The sequence below is a fragment of the Panthera tigris genome, chromosome X, assembly GCF_018350195.1.
Source record: "Panthera tigris isolate Pti1 chromosome X, P.tigris_Pti1_mat1.1, whole genome shotgun sequence".
NCBI classification, from domain to species: Eukaryota; Metazoa; Chordata; class Mammalia; order Carnivora; family Felidae; genus Panthera; species Panthera tigris.
In genome coordinates this window covers 19970512-19989773 of record NC_056677.1, presented here as the reverse complement: position 1 = coordinate 19989773, position 19262 = coordinate 19970512, and the positions used below count along the sequence as shown (strand labels likewise).

Below are 19262 nucleotides of genomic sequence, written 5' to 3'. Positions count from 1 at the left end.
TCTAGAATCATCCGGTGTAAGAGCATTTTGCAATGGGGGAAAGCTAGAGGGTTTCAGGTAATAAGCAATGCAGAAACAACTGCAAGGCATCAGGGAGAGGATGAGGAGAAGCGGCTCTAGTTTCCTGTGTTCCAGTTAAGGAAACGAGGAAGGGGATGGAAAGGTGCGTCCAGGAGAATGGGCTCCTATGATCTAAAGGGTAATGTTTTATTAATTTCCTTTTCACTCACAGTTTCAAACATAAAGCAACATTAAATATGGGGCAAAGGAAAGCTGGTTTCCAAGAATTTGTGCCTTCAAGTTTTTACTTGGTATAACAGTTCTTCAAGCCTGGAACTATTCAAAGATGAATCATGCAAAATAAGAAGAAAACCTTTATTTCAAACAGGTTTCTTGGTACGTGTGCTACAGCAAAGGCTGGTTGTAGCAATTTCATTTCAAACCTGTGATCATGTATAAATTAGACATTATTTGGGAATGATTAATTTCTGCTAAAATGTAGATTCAATCCAACATTATACCAATTTTTACATTTATTGTAGATCCTAATTTAGCAGTAGAGGTTAAATTTTCATGACCAAAAAATGAGAATAACCTTAGAGCTGCCACTAAGGTAATGAGCTGTGAAATTAATTTCCCAGTACTGCTATGAAAATATACCCCTAGGTTGTAAAGACAAATTCTGATTCCATCCAAATGTATTATTTAACTGGAATTCTTCAGTCATCATCTACTGTTGGCTTGATCGTCACTCCTCTTCTTATTTGGCCCCAGCCAATTAAACTGCAAAAAACAAAATTTTTAAATCATGAATTTTACACCTCTTTCATTATCATTACCACACAATCATATGACGTAAGTGGTTTTACTTGCCTATCTGCTATGAATGTTTCCAAAACCTGCGCTCCATTAAGAAAGCTCACGCTATCTTCGTAGATTCTCAGGCTCACAAAGATGGGCTCCAGCGATAATAAATGACCAAAAAAAGCAAACAAAAAGTTGCTACTACAAATATGCTTGTCTTTATTCTATCCCTAGAATAAAGGGATACACTAATCCCTCCAGAACCACCAGTCTAGTCCACCAAAGTATTCATGCTGATACACAATCTACCACAGCCTGATTTTCTAAAATATCTCATTCTCTATCCTTTCCTCATTGAAAAATGCTTTTTTACCATTCACAGCACTCGACAGATCACAAAGGATTTAGCATGACCTTGGCTGGTAAAGAAAACTTAGAGAGGAAGTAGAATATATAGTCTGGTAGCAGATTACTCTCAGTAGCAGAGGAACCTCTGCTCCCTTTTGGTGTTTTCTCTAATCAATGAGTAGGCTGGATTGCTACCTCAGCAATAGCTTCTAGAACAAAACCCATCTCATGGGGTAAAACCACAACTCTAAAGAATGTAAATCATTCAGATGTTCTCATTTAAAAATATTAACACACTTGCTAAATTAAATTTGATTTTTAAATACTTTTATTATTGAAGTATAGTTGGTATATATTGTATCGGTTTCAGGTATACAATATAGCGATTGGACAATTCTCTGTATTACTCAATGCTTACCATTAAGTGTACTCCCCATCTGGTGCCACACATTCTATTATTGACCATGCTCCTTCAATTGTTACTTTTCATCTCCAGAACTTACTTATTTTATAACTGGAAGCCTTAATCCCCTTCACCCATTGCACCCATCCCCCTACCCACCTCACTCCACCACCAGAAATCAATCTGTCCCTGTATTCACGAGCCTGCTTGTTTTGTTTTTTTAGATTCCACATACAAGTGAAAGCATATAATATTTGTCTTTCTCAGGGCACCGGGGTGGCTCAGTCGGTTAAGCGTCTGACTGAGGCTCAGGTCATGATCTCGCGGTTCGTGGGTTTGAGCCCCGCATCAGGCTCTGTGCTGGAGCCTGCTTTGGATTCTGGGTCTCCCTCTCTGCACTTTCCCAACTTACACTCTGCCTCTCAAAAAATGAGTAACATTTAAAAGTAATAATATTTGTCTTTCTCTTATTTAACTTAGTGTAATAGCCTCTAGCTCCATCCATTTTGTCACAAATGACAAGATTAAATATTTTTTGGGCTGAGTAATATTCTGTTGTGTACATATACCACATCTACTTTATCCAATCATCTATGGATGGACACTTGGCTACTGTAAATAACACTGCAATGAACATAGGGGTGTACCTTTTCAAATTAGTGTTTTCATTTTTGGGGGGGGTAAATACCCAGTAGTGGAATTACTGGTATTTTTAAGTTTTTGATGAACTTCCATAATGTTTTCCACGGTATTTGCCACCAATTTACATTCCCACAAACATGCATGAAGGTTCCCTTTCCTCCACATCCTTGCCAAACACTTGTCTTTTTTATACTAGCCATTCTGAGTAATGTAAGGTGATATCTCATTGTGGTTTTGATTTGCATCTCCTTGATGATGAGTGATATTGAACATTCTTCATGTGTTTGTTGATAATCGGTATGCCTTTGGAAAAATGTCTATTCAGATGCCCATTTTTTACTTGAATTGTTTGGGGTTTTTCAGTGTTGAGTTGTACAAGTTCTTCATATATTTTGAATATTAACCCTTCATTGGAGCTATCATTTGCAAATACCTTCTCCCAATCAGTAGGTTGTCTTTTCATTTTGTTGATGATTTCTTTTATTGTGCAAAAGCTTTCTATTTTGGTATAGTCCCAATAGTTTATTTTTGCTTCTGCTTCCCTTGCCTGAGGAGACATACCATAAATATGTTGCTAAGGCTAATATCAAAGATCAGTATGTTTTAAGTTTTGTGGTTTCGGGTCTTTAATCCATTTTGAATTTATCTTTGTGTATGGTGTAAAAAAGTGGTCCAGTTTCACTCTTTTGTGTGTAGTCATTCAGTTATCCCACAATTTATTGAAGAGACACTTTTTTCCGCACTGTGTATTCTTGCCTTCTCTGTCATAGATTAATTTACCACTTAAGTGAGGGTTTATTTCTTGGCTATCTTGTTCCATTCGTCTATGCGTCTATTTTTGTGCCGGTACCATACTGTTTTGATTACTACAGCTTTGCAGTATAGCTTGAAATCTGGAATTGTGATATCTCCAGCTTTATACTTCTTTCTCAAGACTACTCTGGCTATTCGGAATTTTTTGTGGTTCCATACAAATCTTCGGATTGTGTGTTCTAGTTCTATGAAAAATGATATGGTATTTTTTTAATGTATTTTGAGAAAGTGAGAACGAGCATACAAGCAAGGGGAGGGAGGAAGAGAGAGAGAATCCAAAGGAGGCTCTGTGCTAACAGCCCTACACAGATGGGGCTTGATCCCATGAACTGTGAGATTATGACCTGAGTCAAAATCAAGAGTCAGACGCTTAACCGACTGAGCCACCCAGGCAACCCAATGCTATGGTATTTTGATAGGAATTGCACTGAATCTGTAGATTGCTTTGGACAGTATCGACATTTTAATAGTAATCCTTCCAATCCAAAGAAGGGAAGCCTGGGTTGCTCAGTCGGTTAAGTGTCCGACTGGGGCTCAGGTCATGATCTCAAGGTTCCTGGGTTTGAGCCCCGTGTCGGGCTCTGTGCTGACAGCTCAGAGCCTAGAGCCTGCTTCAGATTCTTTGTCTCCCTCTCTCTCTGCCCCTCCCACAGTCACACATGGTCTCTCTCCTTCAAAAATAAGCACAGGGGCACACGGTTAGCTCAGTTGATTAAGTGCCCGACTTGGGCTCAGGTCATGATCTCAGTTTGTGAGTTCAAGTCACGTATCGGGTTCTGTGCTGACAGCTCAGAGCCTGGAGCCTGCTTCAGATTCTGTGTCTCCCTCTCTCTCTGCCCCTCCCCTGCTGTCTCTCTCTCTCAAAAATAAACATTAAAAAATAAATAAATGTTAAATTTTTTCTGTAAATAGTAATTCTTCCAATTCATAAGCATGGTATATCTTTCCATTTATTTGTGTTGTCTTCACTTTCTCTCACCAAAGTCTTACAGACCAAGGAGTATAGGTCTTCCTTGGTTAAATTTATTCCCAGGTATTTTATTCTTTTTGGGGCAACTGTAAATAGGATTTTAATGTTTATTTATTTTTGAGAGACAGAGACACAGAGTGAACAGGGGAGGGCAGAGAGATGGGGACAGAGAATGTGAAGCAAGCTCCAAGTTCTGAGCTGTGAGCACAGAGCCTGATGTGGGGCTCGAACATGAGATGTGAGATCATGACCTGAGCAGAAGTCAGATGCTTAACCAACTGACACACCCAGGTGCCCCTAAATTTTTTTTTCGACGTTTATTTATTTTTGAGAGAGAGAGAGACAGAGCGCAAGCAGGGGAGGGGCAGAGAGAGAGGAAGACACAGAATCTGAAGCAGGCTCCAGGCTCTGAGCCATCAGCACAGAGCCTGAGGTGGGGCTCGAACCCACAAACCATGAAATCATGACGGAGCCGAAGTCAGACATTTAGCTGACTGAGCCACCTAGGCGCCCCCATTTACTACTAGTTTTAACAGTTTTATGGTGGAGTCTTGCTAATTTTTAAGCAAAATCTAAAGTTTCATTTGGACAGAGATCTCTTAAAGGATTAGCGGGCAGACACAAAAAAATCCTTTTATTTTAAATCTATTCTGATCTAGGAATTGTACCATTCTGAGACTAATACACTCCATGCTGTGAGTTTTTCAAAGTTTACTATTTAAGCCTATTTTAAAATACCCCGGAAATCATTATGTCTATAATAGCAAATAGTATAATCATACCAAAGAATAAAATCAAATGACATAAATCACCACAAAGCAGGATTATTTACTTAAAATTCAACCAAAAGTTAAACTCTGTCTCAGTTAGAGAATAATGATTCAGATCGATTTTCTGAACAGTAAGTGATGAGAAACCTTCATGGGGCACGGTATCAGGAAAGCCTTAATAAGGGAAGTACTGAGGAAAAAACAGACAGCCAAAGATATGAATAATTATGACAACAATGAGGACACAGAACAATGTAATTTAGAGGGTTTATATGAGACAAAGAAGGAAGAAACATAAAATGCATTGAAGCAGGCTTCCAGAAAGGTCCTGAATATCATAAAGTAATGAGAAGCTACTGAAAATTATTGAACATATCATAATAAAGATGTTTTAGGAAGATTAATTTTGACCGAATTCTTAACTAACAAAGGAAGAGGTAAATTAGGAATCTTTGGCAGTAACTTTTAGGTGTGAAAGAATGGCTATAGGGATATAATGAGGTCACAAAGAATAGGAAGGGTAGTTGCAGTAACTAACCAGGTAACTAAAAGCAAAGAGAAGTCTAAGATGTGTGTGTGTTTCCTAGCTCTATCCACTCAAAAGACCTAGAAGGAATAGCACCCTAGGAACAATGAACACACCTGGCACCTACATCTTCATTTCTAAATACCATTTCCCACTAAAAGAAACCAGGCTTGGAAAAACGGCCAATTCTAAAACTGGAGCATGGGAGGTATGAGAGGAGTTTGGAACATTTTGTGCCAGCAAGTAAGGAACTATTTAAAAAAAAAAAAAAAAAAAGGTGGGGACGTATCAAAAGGACACAGGAGCCAGCCTCAAGAGTCTCTACTGGATGAATCCTGAACAATCTGGGTATCAAAATAAATAAGGACAGTAATGAATCATAACCTACTGAATAAAATAGGACTTCACGAGGCTAAATTATAACTACTTAAGTAAATAATAGGGAAGAATAATAAATGAGAAGTGGCAGGTTTGGGGGAGGGATGTCATCATTTTAATAACATAATCAAGTTCAATTCAGACAAGAATCATCAGTGGATGAAGAGGAGACTAATCACATAGTCTCAACTAGTCTTCCCACAAAATGAGGTGCATAGGTAAAAAGAGTAACTATAGGGGCGCCTAGGTAGCTAGGTTGAGTGTCTGACTTTGGCTCAGGTCATGATCTCACGGTTCATGGGTTCGAGCCCCATGTTGGGCTCTGTGCTAACAGCTTGGAGCCTGGAGCCTGCTTCAGATTCTGTGTCTTCCTCTCTCTCTCTGCCCCTCCCCCACTCGCACTCTGTCTCTCAAAAATAAAAAAATTATTTTTTAAAAAGTTAAAAAAAAAAAAGAGTAACTATATAGAAAATGGGAACAAAACCTTACGTGCATAATCAAAATTAACCTTAACGAGGAGGAGCAATCAGATCTCATGTGCCTCTGGCTATGATTCCCTGAGGAGGCATCACCAACTATATAAAGTATTCCAGCCAAGACTACATAACCTGAATCTCATCTTAAGAAATTTCAGATAAAGTGAAGAAGAGTCTAAAAACCAGCTTATATTCTTCAAAATAGTCTATGTCAAGTAAGACAAAGAAAAGCTAAGAAAGTTTCGGATTAGAGATCAAAGAGACATGATAACTAATGCAATGCATGAGCCTAGAATGAAGGGACTAGAGGACATTATTGGGAAAAGCCGTATAACTGGATTAGTGACTGGAGATTTCAGTAATTTATCAATGCTAACTTCTTGAAGCAATTATATAAGAGAATGTCCATGTTTTTAGGAAATATACACCAACTGTTAAGAGATCAAGAGGTATGATACATACAACCTGCTCGTCAAACAGTTGAGCAAAAAGTATATACATATAGAAGAGTACTTACACGCATATGTAAAAATAAACGGTGTATCTGGGAAAAGGGAATACAGGAGGTTATGTGCAATTCTTGCAACTTTCTTGTTAAGTTTGAAATTACCTCCAAATAAAATGTTTTAAAAAGCTAAAGATAAGAGAAACATTGAATCTAAATTCACCAGTTTCTTTCATAGGTTGTGTGTATCACAGATCAGGGCTAGAGATAAAGATTTCAAAGCCATCCAAAAGAAGAGCTGAGCTACAGCCTCAATAACTGTTATGTTCAAGGTAAAGTGTGCACATACACCACCAAGAACTTAAGGGAATTGACTTTTTTATTAGTGACAGAGGCTAATAAACTTACCGCCAGTGTTTCTCAACTCTTCGGCTAAGAGCAATTTTTTCTCCTACTTCTGTGCACACAGGATTAGTCAGAACGATTTTGCCCAAATCGGCCTTAACTGCACTAACTCTTCCTCCTGTCGACAGGGATCCTATGTTCACCATGAGCACTTCATTCTTAGACAGCTTTTGCACCTAGGGAAGTAAATCGGGGAAAAATAAACCCTAAAATCAAGAAAATGCTTTCCAAAAAGGCATGCTTATTATTCTCCTACATCCTTGCCAACAAGAGATGTCAGCAACTGTCCATCTCTGCTGACTTAACCTAAAACTTTAAAAATCAAAATCATACGGATAGTAACAGTTTCATGTCACTGACATATGAGACATACATTTTTGTTTGGGTTTTTTTTGGCTTTTTTACTTTAAACTGATAACCATATCTAAGTTCTCAATAAATGACTTTCTGAAAGTAGAAAATCAAATTTACTCACATTTTCTTTTTCTTAATCCCATGTTAACTGTCAAAGAGTGAACCTCAAAACTGGTCTTAACATCACTGCCACTTTTCTGAAACAGGAATTACAGAGAGCACTTACCTTTGCTGCTTTCTTGTCTCCTTCAGTGCGTACACCTAGAAGCCGTCTAAGTAGGAAATAGGAGATTTCCAATTCTGTGAAGATCTCTGGTAAAGCTCCAACTGCACCAAGTACCTGTCCCACCATTCTGTCAGCTCGGCACAAAGTGGGGTCAATTTTTGTTCCTACTCCTGATATAAAACAAGATACATAAAGTCCAACTTTTTATTTCCCATTAAGCTGTCTACCCAAAACTTAGTCAAACAAGTAAAGCAAACACCTGTACGTTATAACACACATTTACACTTCCACACTCATGTAATAGCTACATAGGTATGACAAAATATGTCTTACCTGAAGAAAGAATCATAAACCTATGGATTTGTTGGGCCTTTGAGGACAGTCGTTTGATTTAAATTCTAAACAAAGGACAGAAATGATAGCCTAACTCAAAAGTGAGTGTGACTACACTTAATAAAGAGTAAGAAGATACAAAATTCATAATGAGTAATTTATAGAATATTTGCCTGCCAATTCTCCCCTGGAGGGCTAATCAAAAGAAAAAAAAAAAAAAAAAAACTTCATGACTTCATTATCTGATTCCTAGGATCCACTTCAAAATACTTTAGCTGTGTATGAGGAGAGGGAAGAAGATATAAAGATGAAGCAAAATAAAGTATTGACAACTGTTCAAGCTGGGTGGTGGCTACATGAGCATTATCGTTAAATTATATACAATAAACTATTAATTACAAGATAGGATAAAAAAATGAATTATATACCTAAAGACCAGAGAACCAAAAGACAAACTCCTTCTTTATCCAACAATTTCTTCTTTAATCCAAAGGTACAATAGGTCTAATTCTTACTAAATCTTATCTTTTTCTGGGTATCTGGTAATAACAATAAGTTATAAGTGACCAGGAAATCCATAAATCATCTCAGTAATTCCTATATAATCAGAGTTATTTTTTTAGTCTCACCTCAGAGTAAATATGATCTGACATGATTCAAGTGACATTTGTGGGTAACTTTCCATTTGCAAAACACACACACAAAAACAACCACTCTCTACCACCATAACTGTGTAGACAAAAAAGTATACTTGGGTGTTTTAACACTGGGTCATAAAACTTACTTTATTGCTAAAAGGCATTCCTTTATATACTAAACCAAAATGTATTCTTCTTTATGCTTAAAATAATTTTTATCAACACATGAAACCATCTTATGAACTAAAATCAACAGCTTAACCACACAAACATTCCCCCAACCCAATCATTTAAAATACCCAATTAAAAATCTACAATACACCTTTTTGGGTACTCCTTTTCCCACGAAAAATACCACAAATTAAAAACGTAAGGTTAAGAAAAGAAATCCTTACCAATAAGACCTCCTGGAGCAGCATACTGAAGATCATTATGCTCCGCAAAAAGTGACACGATTTTCGAAAAGATTGGTTTACACATGAGTTTTCCTTCACTATCTTTGGAAACAATACCAGGTCTGACTTCTATCTCTTGGCCCACCTGTAAACATGTAAGTTTGTAATTAGAATCACCCTGGGATGATACAATTACCACTTACATATCAAAAGTCCTAACAGGAAGACCCCATAACTGAAAAGGCAATTCTTTTTCTATGTCAAAGACTGCTGTTAAAAAACAAAACAAAACAAAAAACAGACATAGAGTTTCAAAACCAGAACCATTCATCCAACTGTTGCTAGCTACATACCACACACACCTCTCTCCATACTCAGAAAATAGTACTTTCTGTTTGGAGTATCCATACTATCCACCTTATGATTAAAACAAGAGAAAAACAGGGGCTCCTGGACAGCTCAATCAGTTAAGCATCTGACTGGACTTTGGCTCAAGTCATGTTCTCATGATTCATGAGACTGAGCCCACATCAGGCTCTGCGATGACAGCATGGAGCCTGCTTGGGATTCTCTCTCCCTCTCTCTCTGCCCTTCCCCTACTCGAGATCTCAGTATCTCTCTCTCAAAATAAACAAACATTAAAAAAAAAAAGACAAGGGAAAAACAAACAAAACAAAGACAATAAAAATCCAGTTCACCTTTAATACTCCTTTTAGAATACTACCACCAGCTACACCACCCTTAAGGTCATCAACTTCACAGCCAGGTTTGTTGACATCAAAGGACCTAATAACTAAAAGAAAACAAAACAAATTAAAGCCAATTCTGCTCGTTTTAACTTTAAAGGAAATGTTCTTTTCTAAGTTAACTTCTACAATAGCAGCCACAGGGATGCCTGGGTGGCTCAGTCACTTAAGCCACCGACTTTAGCTTAGGTCAGGATCTCACCATATGTGAGTTCAAGCCCCGCCTCCGGCTCTGTGCTGACAGCTCAGAGCCTGGAGCCTGCTTTGGATTCTGTCTCCCTTTCTCTGCCCCTCCCCCCCCATTCGCACTCTGCCTCTCTTTCTCAAAAATAAATAAATCTTAAAGAAAAAAAATTAAAAAATAAATAAAACAGCAGCCACATAATTCTTATACACACAGGGGTGACTTTATACAAAATCTATTATTATTACTCCTACATTTATTGCAGCCTTACTTATGATGAAAAAAGGGGAAATAAGTTAAAAGTTAATTGATAGGGGGCATATGATGGTACACCCATACTATGGAATATCACGCAGTTATTAAAAAAAACAATGTTTAAGGAGCTCCTGGGCAGCTCCGTCAGTTAAGCGTCCAACTCTTGATTCTGGCTCAGGTTCTGGGATCCCACGGTTCATGGAATCTAGTTCCATGTTGGGCTCTGTGCTGACAGCGCAGAGCCTGCTTGGGATTCTCTCTCCCCCTCTCTGCTCCTCCCCACTCACGCTCATATTCTCTCTCAAAATAAACTTAAAAAAAATTTTTTATAAGGATGGTAATTTATTATCACCTCTGTAGAAAGAAAAAGTATTAATAAACACCCTTAGAGGAAAATCACTAATGTGAAAAAGATCAAATTAAGAGTTAAAGACAGGGGTGCCTGGGTGGCTGAGTCAGTTAAAGTGTCCGACTTCGGCTCAGTTCATGATCTCACGGTTCATGGGTTCGAGCTTCATGTGGGGATCTGTGCTGACAGCTCAGAGCCTGGAGCCTGCTTCCGATTCTGTGTCTCCCTCTCTGCCTCGCCCTCTTCCGCTGCTCATGCTTTGTCTCTCTCTCTAAAATGAATAAACATCAAAAAAAATAAAAATAAAGACAAATACTGTCACTTACCAATGAGTCGGGGTTCTGAAGTAAAGTCTCTTGGGGGTACTGGAATTTTCTTCACTATGTACTCACAGACAACTTCAATATTGTATTTCAGCTGAGCGGAAATTGGAATAATAGGAGCTCCTTCTGCTACTGTACCTATAGGAAATTCAGATTAAGATTCTTTAGTTTAACAGAACTTCATCTGTGTTACATGAAACACTTAAGATTGCTCAAACAAATGCCTAAACATCCCCCCACAAATGCCAGCAACAGGATAAAAGTGATAATTCTGTTTAGAAAGGTGGCAGTATTGTTTGTTCTATTCCTGAAAATGAACACTAGTTCCTTTACAGAAAAAAACTGCTAAAATATATTAACATATATATTTAATATACTAAAAATGATAACACTGTCTAAAGGAATAAAATACTAACACTCCTGGGAAAGAGCACTTTACTAGTTGAAAGATTTCTAATAATATGTAATTAACCTCCCAATAAATGTCAAAGTAAAATTACAGACTCGGTGCTAATCAAAGACTACTGGCTCATATAATATTTCCTCCTTATTAATTATATGTCAAACAGGCTGGGCAAAGAAATGAACCAAACATAATTAGATTTTCATCAAAAGGACTTATTCTTTTTCATAACAACAGAACTGAGTTCACAGGAACTCAACCTTTCCACCAACAAGGCTAAGAGAGAATTGTCAACAACATGCATCATGTCTGCTGTGAAATGAAAAACACCATGCTGTTAGAGAAATAGACACTATAAAGGCTAAATAAATCATTGTCAGTTCCAATGATCAAAGTAACTACCTGGTAAGAATAAATAGTATAAGACCTAAGTATAAAAAAAAATGCTTTTGTTCTTTAAAGTGACTTATTATTTTTTTTAAATCTGATAGTTTCCAGGATACAAACTTCAGCTCTAACTTTCAGTCAGCAGAAATATACTTTGGTTTATCCTTCCAATTATAAAATAAAAAATCACTGGGATGAAATGTACAGCATGGGGAATGTAGTCAGTAATAATGTAAGAACTGTGCGCGAAGACAGTTGGTGACTCCACTTACTACGTGGAGCATTGCATAATGTATAAAATTGTCGAAACTGTTGAATCACTATGTTGTATGCTTGAAACTAATGTAATAGGAGGTCAACTATACTTCAATAAAAAAAATTTTCAGGGGCGCCTGGGTGACGCAGTCAGCTAAGCATCCAACTTCGGCTCAGGTCATGATCTCATGGTTCGTAAGTTCGAGCCCCACATGAGGCTCTCTACTATCAGCACAGAGTCTGCTTCAGATCCTCTCCTTTTCTCCCTGCCCCTCTCCCGTGCTCACTCGCTTGCTCTCTCTCAAAAATAAACATTAGGGGCGCCTGGGTGGCTCAGTCGGTTAGACGTCCGACTTCGGCCCAGGTCACGATCTCACGGTCCGTGAGTTCGAGCCCCGCGTCGGGCTCTGGGCTGATGGCTCAGAGCCTGGAGCCTGCTTCCGATTCTGTGTCTCCCTCTCTCTCTGCCCCTCCCCCGTTCATGCTCTGTCTCACTCTGTCTCAAAAATAAATAAACGTTAAAAAAAAATTAAAAAAAAAAAAAAAAAAAAAAAAATAAACATTAAAACCAAGTTTATTAAATTCAGAAACAAAGATTTCACTAGTTGTGTTAGGTGGCTAACAAATACTAGGGAGAGAAAGAAGGCTTAAAATCCATAAATGTATTCTATTTCAGATAGTCTATTACACTAAAAGGTAATTTAACATCTGTATCTGGACTATATACGTGTCTAAACAATTCACAGATTTATTAAGTATCACGGCTTCTTACCTTGTACAAATGCAAGGATCTGTTCATACTGCTCTTTAGCCTGACTTTCTTTTACCAAATCAATTTTATTTTGTAGAATCAAAATATGCTTCAGTTTCATGATTTCTATGGCAGCCAGGTGTTCAGATGTCTGAGGTTGAGGACAAGACTCATTACCAGCTAGATGACAAAGAATCAGAAAGATGCCATGAGAATCAGCTGGAAATATTAAGACCAGGCAAATCCACAGGGACAGAAAGCAGATAAATGGTTGCCAGGAGCTAGAGGGAGGGATATGGTACACAGTGACTGTTTAACGGGCATGTGGTTTTCCTTTTGGGGCAATGAAAATATTCTGGAACTAGAAGATGGTGATGCTCGTCTAACACTGTGAATGTACTTAATGTCACTGAGTTGTACAGTTTAAACAGCTAAAATGGTAAATTTTATTTTATGTCTATTTTACTACCAAAAAAATTTTTACCTGGCATCTAATAAAGAAAATTTGTCCAGGTCTTATCCTTACTCAAGGCAAAAGTCCTGACTATTATTGCCAGGCGTCCACCTTTTGCCCTTGCTTCACTCTCTGTGCTTGCATTCATTACAGCCTCCAAATCATTTGGCTCTCATCCCTGATCCTAAGCAAGAAGCTTGGAATCAACAAGTTTGGCATTTAGGGTCTGCCCTTAGCTTTTGTTCAAGGGTAAGTCATAGCCCTCTGGCTCTATTCAGTCTTAGAGATGTTTTGGCCCAGTCCAGCTCCTGAGGGGCAGAGAGTAATTCAGAAGGGAAGACGCTTATTACATTCTGTGAATTTCAACTACCATCAAAGGGTACTCTCTAACAAAGGGAGGGAAGAACACTAAACGTGAAGATAACCAACAGTGTATCACATAGAAATGAGCACGTTTTGTTGTGCACTCCAATGATCATTTTCCCTAAGCAGTGATGTTCAGATGTCCTGTACTGTATATACGTGGCATGCTTTTAAAAATTATGTTCCATGTCAATGAAATCTCTTAAGAGCTCACATAAGAAACCCTAGCTTTGAAAACCCCAATGAGGTCTACACTTTAGCACTTATTAGGAGATCTGCATCTAAATAAAACCACTGTGTTTTGTGTATGTGTCAATGTTGCAGTGGACGACGCACAGACCAAAAAAAAAAAAAGGCACATTTATAACTAAATTTAAAACTAAAATAAGAAATCATTTCACGTGATCTAGACGGGAAAAACGCACTATCGACTTTTTCAAAATATATACTACTGTAAGGATTCACCAGTCAGCCCCAGATCTTGTTTACTATCGTGTGACAGCTGGTAGGCAGGGATGTCATCCTAGTTGACATGTTACCTCCCGTCGGTGTCACCCTTAGGTAAGGGAAATGGCCCTTAATGGCCTTGGTTCTCGTTTCAATATCCCACCCTGGATTCGTTCCACACTGATCTGTCCAAGGCAGCTTTGATGTATTTACCTATCAGCAGAAGGGCTGCATCCATCACTGCTGCACCGTTCAGCATAGTCGCCATCAAAATATCGTGGCCGGGGCAATCAACAAAGGACACGTGTCTAATAATTAAGAAGTAACAATGAGTCCTAAGATCAATCTGTATTTCCGCAGACAGAAATTCCCAAATCCAATCAAAAGGAATAGGGTATAGAGTATGGTACAGAGTATATGCTGGAAATGTCATTGATTTGAAAGCTAAAACAGTGTTAACAGAACAGGCACTGCCATCTGAAAGAATAACTTGCCAAAAATTCCTCTAACACCTTGAAAAGCTGGAACTGCTAATGTGAAGTAGAGACAGCAGTACTATTTTAATAAAACTATACTACTCATTCAGAATCACTATATCCAAAAAGTGTAGGCTCACAATGACATGATCTCAAACAGAGGTTAGCCGACTAAGGCCCTTAGGCCAAACCTGGCCCATACCCACTCAAGCACATATTATTTGTATTTGCTTTCATAACACAAGAGCAGAGATGAGTAGCCTCTTCACAGAGAACCTATGGTCTGCAAAGCTGTAAATATTTACAATTTGGCCATTTATAAAAAAACGTGATCTCTGATCAAGGACCAGAACTAGGGTAAGGCCAAGGGAGGAATCTGCCTCAGGTGCAAAGTTTAAGACGGTGCCAAAAAAACCCGCTAATCAAAATAAATAATATTTAAATTTAAGATTGTTAAAACAAAATTAATGCAAAAAAGTCCATGATGAGCAAAGTATCAAAATTAATAATGCCACAATGAGCCAAAAACAGTGATAATGAAGAGAAAAAAATCTGTAATTGTCTAATTTAAACAAACAACATTCTATTTATTAAGATTTCTTTGCATTAATTTCAAAAAGCACTGTCTCAAAATACTATTTACCCTGATTACTGAGGTGTTCGGGGGGATATTCCCCCTTATATTTGGGGCCCAAAGCAAGAGCCTCACTCTCATCTCTCCTTAGTTCCAGCTTTGCCCCAATCTAAAATTTCTTTGTGGGCCATTCCCAATCCCACATTAACACCACTAGGCAAAAGTCTGTATCCTCTGATAAAAAACTAGGATATGAATCATATTCAGAAAACAGATGGGTAACAAGACCATGTATTTAAGAGAGATAATTAAATATTGCTTTGTTCATCCACTATCTAAAAAACAGAAACAACATTGTTTAAAAGAAATTTAGGAAGCCTGGCAAAAAGCATCCCCTAAATCCAAACAGCTGTGTTTCCACCTGCTTGCGTGATACCTTTCCTTTGAAGAATTTGCACTCAAGTATCTAAATGGAGGTTGAAATACTTGACTTTTCAAATTACTGTCATAATAGACAACCGAAACAATAAAAAATATAAAAACAAAAACATTCAGCAGTTTCATTATTTAATATCTCAGTTAAATACTTCAAAAAGGATAATTAGAAGACAACAGAATATGACATATAAAGTGTTTTTAGCATGAAAGAGCTCACCTGACTAATTTGAAGTTCCCTTTGGTCCCTGGAATGTCTGTAGGAAACTCATCGGGCGTACTACTTCCACAGGATCTATAACATTCTGGCCGAGGACAACTTGGGTCATCAAGTTTATAAATCTAAAAGTTCCAACAAAAAAAAGATTCAAATTTGTTATGTGCACATTCAACAAAGTTATTTCTAGTTCCACAGTATACACAGCTCACCTTAGCATTAGCATATCCAAGCTTGATCGTAATATTTCTTTCTAGTTCATTTTTGAACCTGACAGTGTGAACTCCAGAAATAGCTTTTACAACTGTGGATTTCCCATGAGCTACGTGACCAATTGTACCTACAGACAAAGTACAAGAAATTAATTCATATGCATTCAATTATACCAAATACTTTTTCAAATAGCATCAGAGGAGAAAACCCAAAGCTGTAACTCCCTATAAATATCAATGTAAAACCAACTGTGACTTCAGTTTTTCCTCCTTCATATTCTTTTCTACCCAAACCTTATGCTGATACAGGTCTGAAGTGAACCTTCCATGTAAAGACAATCTTGTTCAAAAACTACAGTCAGTATAGTAAAAGCTATTCATTTTATGTTTCTAATCACATGAAAGACTGCCTTCATCTGAAATAAACACTCTGGGAATGCAAGCTGGTGCAGCCACTGTGGAAAACAGTACGAAAGTTCCTCAAAAAACTAAAAATAGCACTACCCTACGACCCAGCAATGGCACTACTAGGCATTTATCCACGGGATACAGGTGTGCTGTTTCAAAGGGACACATGCACCCCCGTGTTTATAGCAGCACTATCAATAATAGCCAAAGTATGGAAAGAGCCCAAATGTCCATCGATGGATGAATGGATAAAGATGTGCTATATATACACAATGGAGTATTACTCGACAATCAAAAAGAATGAAATTTTGCCATTTGCAACTATGTGGATAGAACTGGAGGTTATTACGCTAAGTGAAATTAGAGAAAGACAAAAATCATATGACTTCACTCATAGGAGGACTTTAAGAGACAAAACAGATGAACATAAGGGAAGGGAAACAAAAATAATATAAAAACAAGGAGGGGGACATAACAGAAGAGACTCATAAATATGGAGAACAAACTGAGGTTTACGGGAGGGATTGTGGGAGGGGGGATAGGATAAATGGGTAAGGGGCACTAAGGAATCTACTCCTGAAATCACTGTTTCACTATATGCTAACTAATTTGGATATAAATTTTTAAAATAAATAAATAAATAAAATTAACACTTAAAAAAAATTAGGTTAAATACAAAAATAAACACTCAACAAGAACATAAAATTCTATATACTAAGAAACTTTCCAGTATATCCAGAGTGAAGTAAACAGGTATGAAACAACCTGAAACAACCAAAAAGAATCCATGAAAACAAGCAAACCACCCAGGTTTAATTATGGTAATGCTAGCAAGGGTAACATATATCTTATAATTTCTTAATAACCTGATGGTAGAGCTTTACTTTCAACTAGATTTAATTGTGCTGTTTGTACAGGCTGTCAGATACTCTAACTTGACACTCAGTCAACATACCTTCTCCTCTAAAGTTCTAGATGGCAATGGGCAGGGAGAGAAACTACTTAATAACAGCTTATATACCAAATAAAATTTTTAAAAATTCTGCCCTTGCAATAACCCTGTGTGGCAAATACCACCACATTTTCAACTCCTCTGATACATACGACTACATATTGCCTTATGCTACTAAACTTTTTATATGTATCTTCTCACCTAGTCTGTAAACTAGGCAGGAACAATATGTGCTTCCCACAAAATCTGACAGGTGCTTTGCTCACAATGGCTCAAAGTCTATTTCTTGAAAGTCTGTGTCCTCATATAATTCAGGTAATCACACAAAGGAAGAGGTTAAAAAATTACTTGTCGAGATCAAACAAGTCAGGTCACGAAAAGACTAAGGCTTTGTTTACTTATTTTGAGAAAGAGAGCACGTGTGAGTGGGGGAGGGGCAGAGAGAGAGAGAGAGAGAGAGAGAGAGAGAGAGAGAAGGAGGAGGAGGAGGAGGAGGAGGAGGAGGAGGAGGAGGAGGAGGGAGAATCCCAGGCAGGCTCTGCACTGTAAGCACAGAGCCTGATGCGGGGCTGGAACCCACAAACTGCTAGATCATGACCTGAGCCGAAGTCAAGAGTCGGATGCTTAACCACAGAGCCACCCAAGCACCCCACCAAGTTACTCTTATCTTACCTATATTAATCGTGGCTTGTCTGCTGATAACTTCGTGTGAAAGTGGCGTCAACTTGCTAACATCCTACAACCAAACATTTTTATTTTAAGTCGCTGTACATAAGACCAATCACAACTTTCCTTTGATTTTACATTTGCTCCACAGAGCTTCCAAAGCGCTTTTCCTGAAAAAGCAATCTTCTGTTCTGATGGCTGGGATGCCCTAAGAGTCCTTCATCGTTAGAGAAGACAACTCCACTCACTATGGGAGATGTGAAGGCCCGAGGCCCCCCAAACTTGACAGTATTAGGGCTAAGGACTATGTAGATACTCCCTCCCCAGACCTTCAGAAGCAAAAGCCTTAGTGACATTTAACACCATCACTTTCCAGCCGAATCCTTCGGGGGGCCCGAAATCCCACAATCTTACACCCCCATGCACAGCTCGCAGACTTGCCGGGGTACAGCCGGCGGCGCGAGCTCAGCTTAGGGCGCCCGACTCCAAGGCTCCCTCCTAATGCATGCTCCCGACATCCCGGCACTGCCTGATCTCAACGCCTCCCGGGAGGCTCTATCACTCACTTCTGAGCTCCCTCCGTATCCCTGCAGCACGAAACCTTACCAAGGTGGCGAGATCCTGGCGAGAAAGATGCGGCTGCCCCAGAGTCACGCCAGCCTCGCCCCCCGCCATCTTGCTCCGAGAGGAAGGAAGTCGCACCAGTGGCTGCCTGACCAAGCGCAGGTCCCCTTGTAAGGGGCGGGGAAGCGGGGGCGGGAAGGCCGACTAGGGCCCACGCCTGGGAAAGGAGGCTGGCCAGTGCCGCCGGGGCCTCGCTGCTTGGACTTCTCTCCGCTTGGGTTTACACAGTGCCTGCCGGCCGACTGACTATAAACCAGGAGGCAAAGTTTCGGAATCTATTCGTGGCAGACCTGATGCATATTTGTGCAGGCAACGCTGAGGGCAGCCCCATAATAAGACACCCCCGCCCCCCTTGCTAGGCGGGTGATGTAACCGCCGCGCGCGCTGGCGAGGGAGAAGCCATTTCCGGTTCCCGGGGGGAGGGCCGGAAGAGTTTCCCGGAGCCTGGGAATGTTCTTTGGGGTGTGGGGACAGACAGTGGGGCTGTCCTTCTTTACCGACTTCCATAATTAAATAAGGCGAGATCGGCTGGGGGTGCGGCTCTACTGTGACGGCCACGCTGGCCACATTTACGGCCCCACGCGTCACCTGGTGGGTGGGGGGAAGGGCGCCCTCGCGCGGAGGTTTGTTGAAATGGTCATGGCACAGGGATGGCAAGAGCAAAGTCCCTAACTTGTTCTCACAGGTTTCTAGGGCCTGGGAGGCGGTCCGTGGTGGCTGTAAACTGCACAGTATTGTAAGGGCGCCCAAAGAGGTTATTTTTTTAAGCTCAAACAGGAAAACCCACTTGCTTAATGGAAAGATTACCACTAAATCGGTGTTTTGAAATGTAAAGACTTTTGGGAGTTTCCTTTT

At 39.2% G+C, this 19262-nt stretch overlaps 1 protein-coding gene across 1 annotated transcript; it reads right to left on the bottom strand.

Moving 5' to 3' along the window:
* Positions 1-360: 360 nt before the first annotated feature.
* Positions 361-18494, bottom strand: EIF2S3 (eukaryotic translation initiation factor 2 subunit gamma). The gene is made up of 12 exons (XM_042974529.1): positions 18390-18494; positions 17790-17853; positions 15758-15885; positions 15549-15670; positions 14057-14151; positions 12601-12759; positions 10787-10921; positions 9625-9719; positions 8927-9071; positions 7561-7730; positions 6984-7156; positions 361-783 (listed from the first exon to the last, which is right to left on the bottom strand). The coding sequence occupies exons 1-12, from the start codon at positions 18456-18458 to the stop codon at positions 720-722; spliced, it is 1419 nt and encodes a 472-aa protein (XP_042830463.1). The 5' UTR covers positions 18459-18494; the 3' UTR covers positions 361-719.
* Between the last annotated feature and the right edge of the window lie 768 nt (positions 18495-19262).

Coding starts and splice junctions, on each gene's coding strand:
- EIF2S3 (XM_042974529.1), bottom strand. CDS start 18,458: ATGGCGGGGGGCGAGGCTGGCGTGACTCTGGGGCAGCCGCATCTTTCT. Junction 7,731..8,926: donor TGCTCCAGGAGGTCTTATTG/GTAAGGATTTCT, acceptor GTTTTATATCAG/GAGTAGGAACAAAAATTGAC. Junction 7,157..7,560: donor GAGACAAGAAAGCAGCAAAG/GTAAGTGCTCTC, acceptor TTACTTCCCTAG/GTGCAAAAGCTGTCTAAGAA.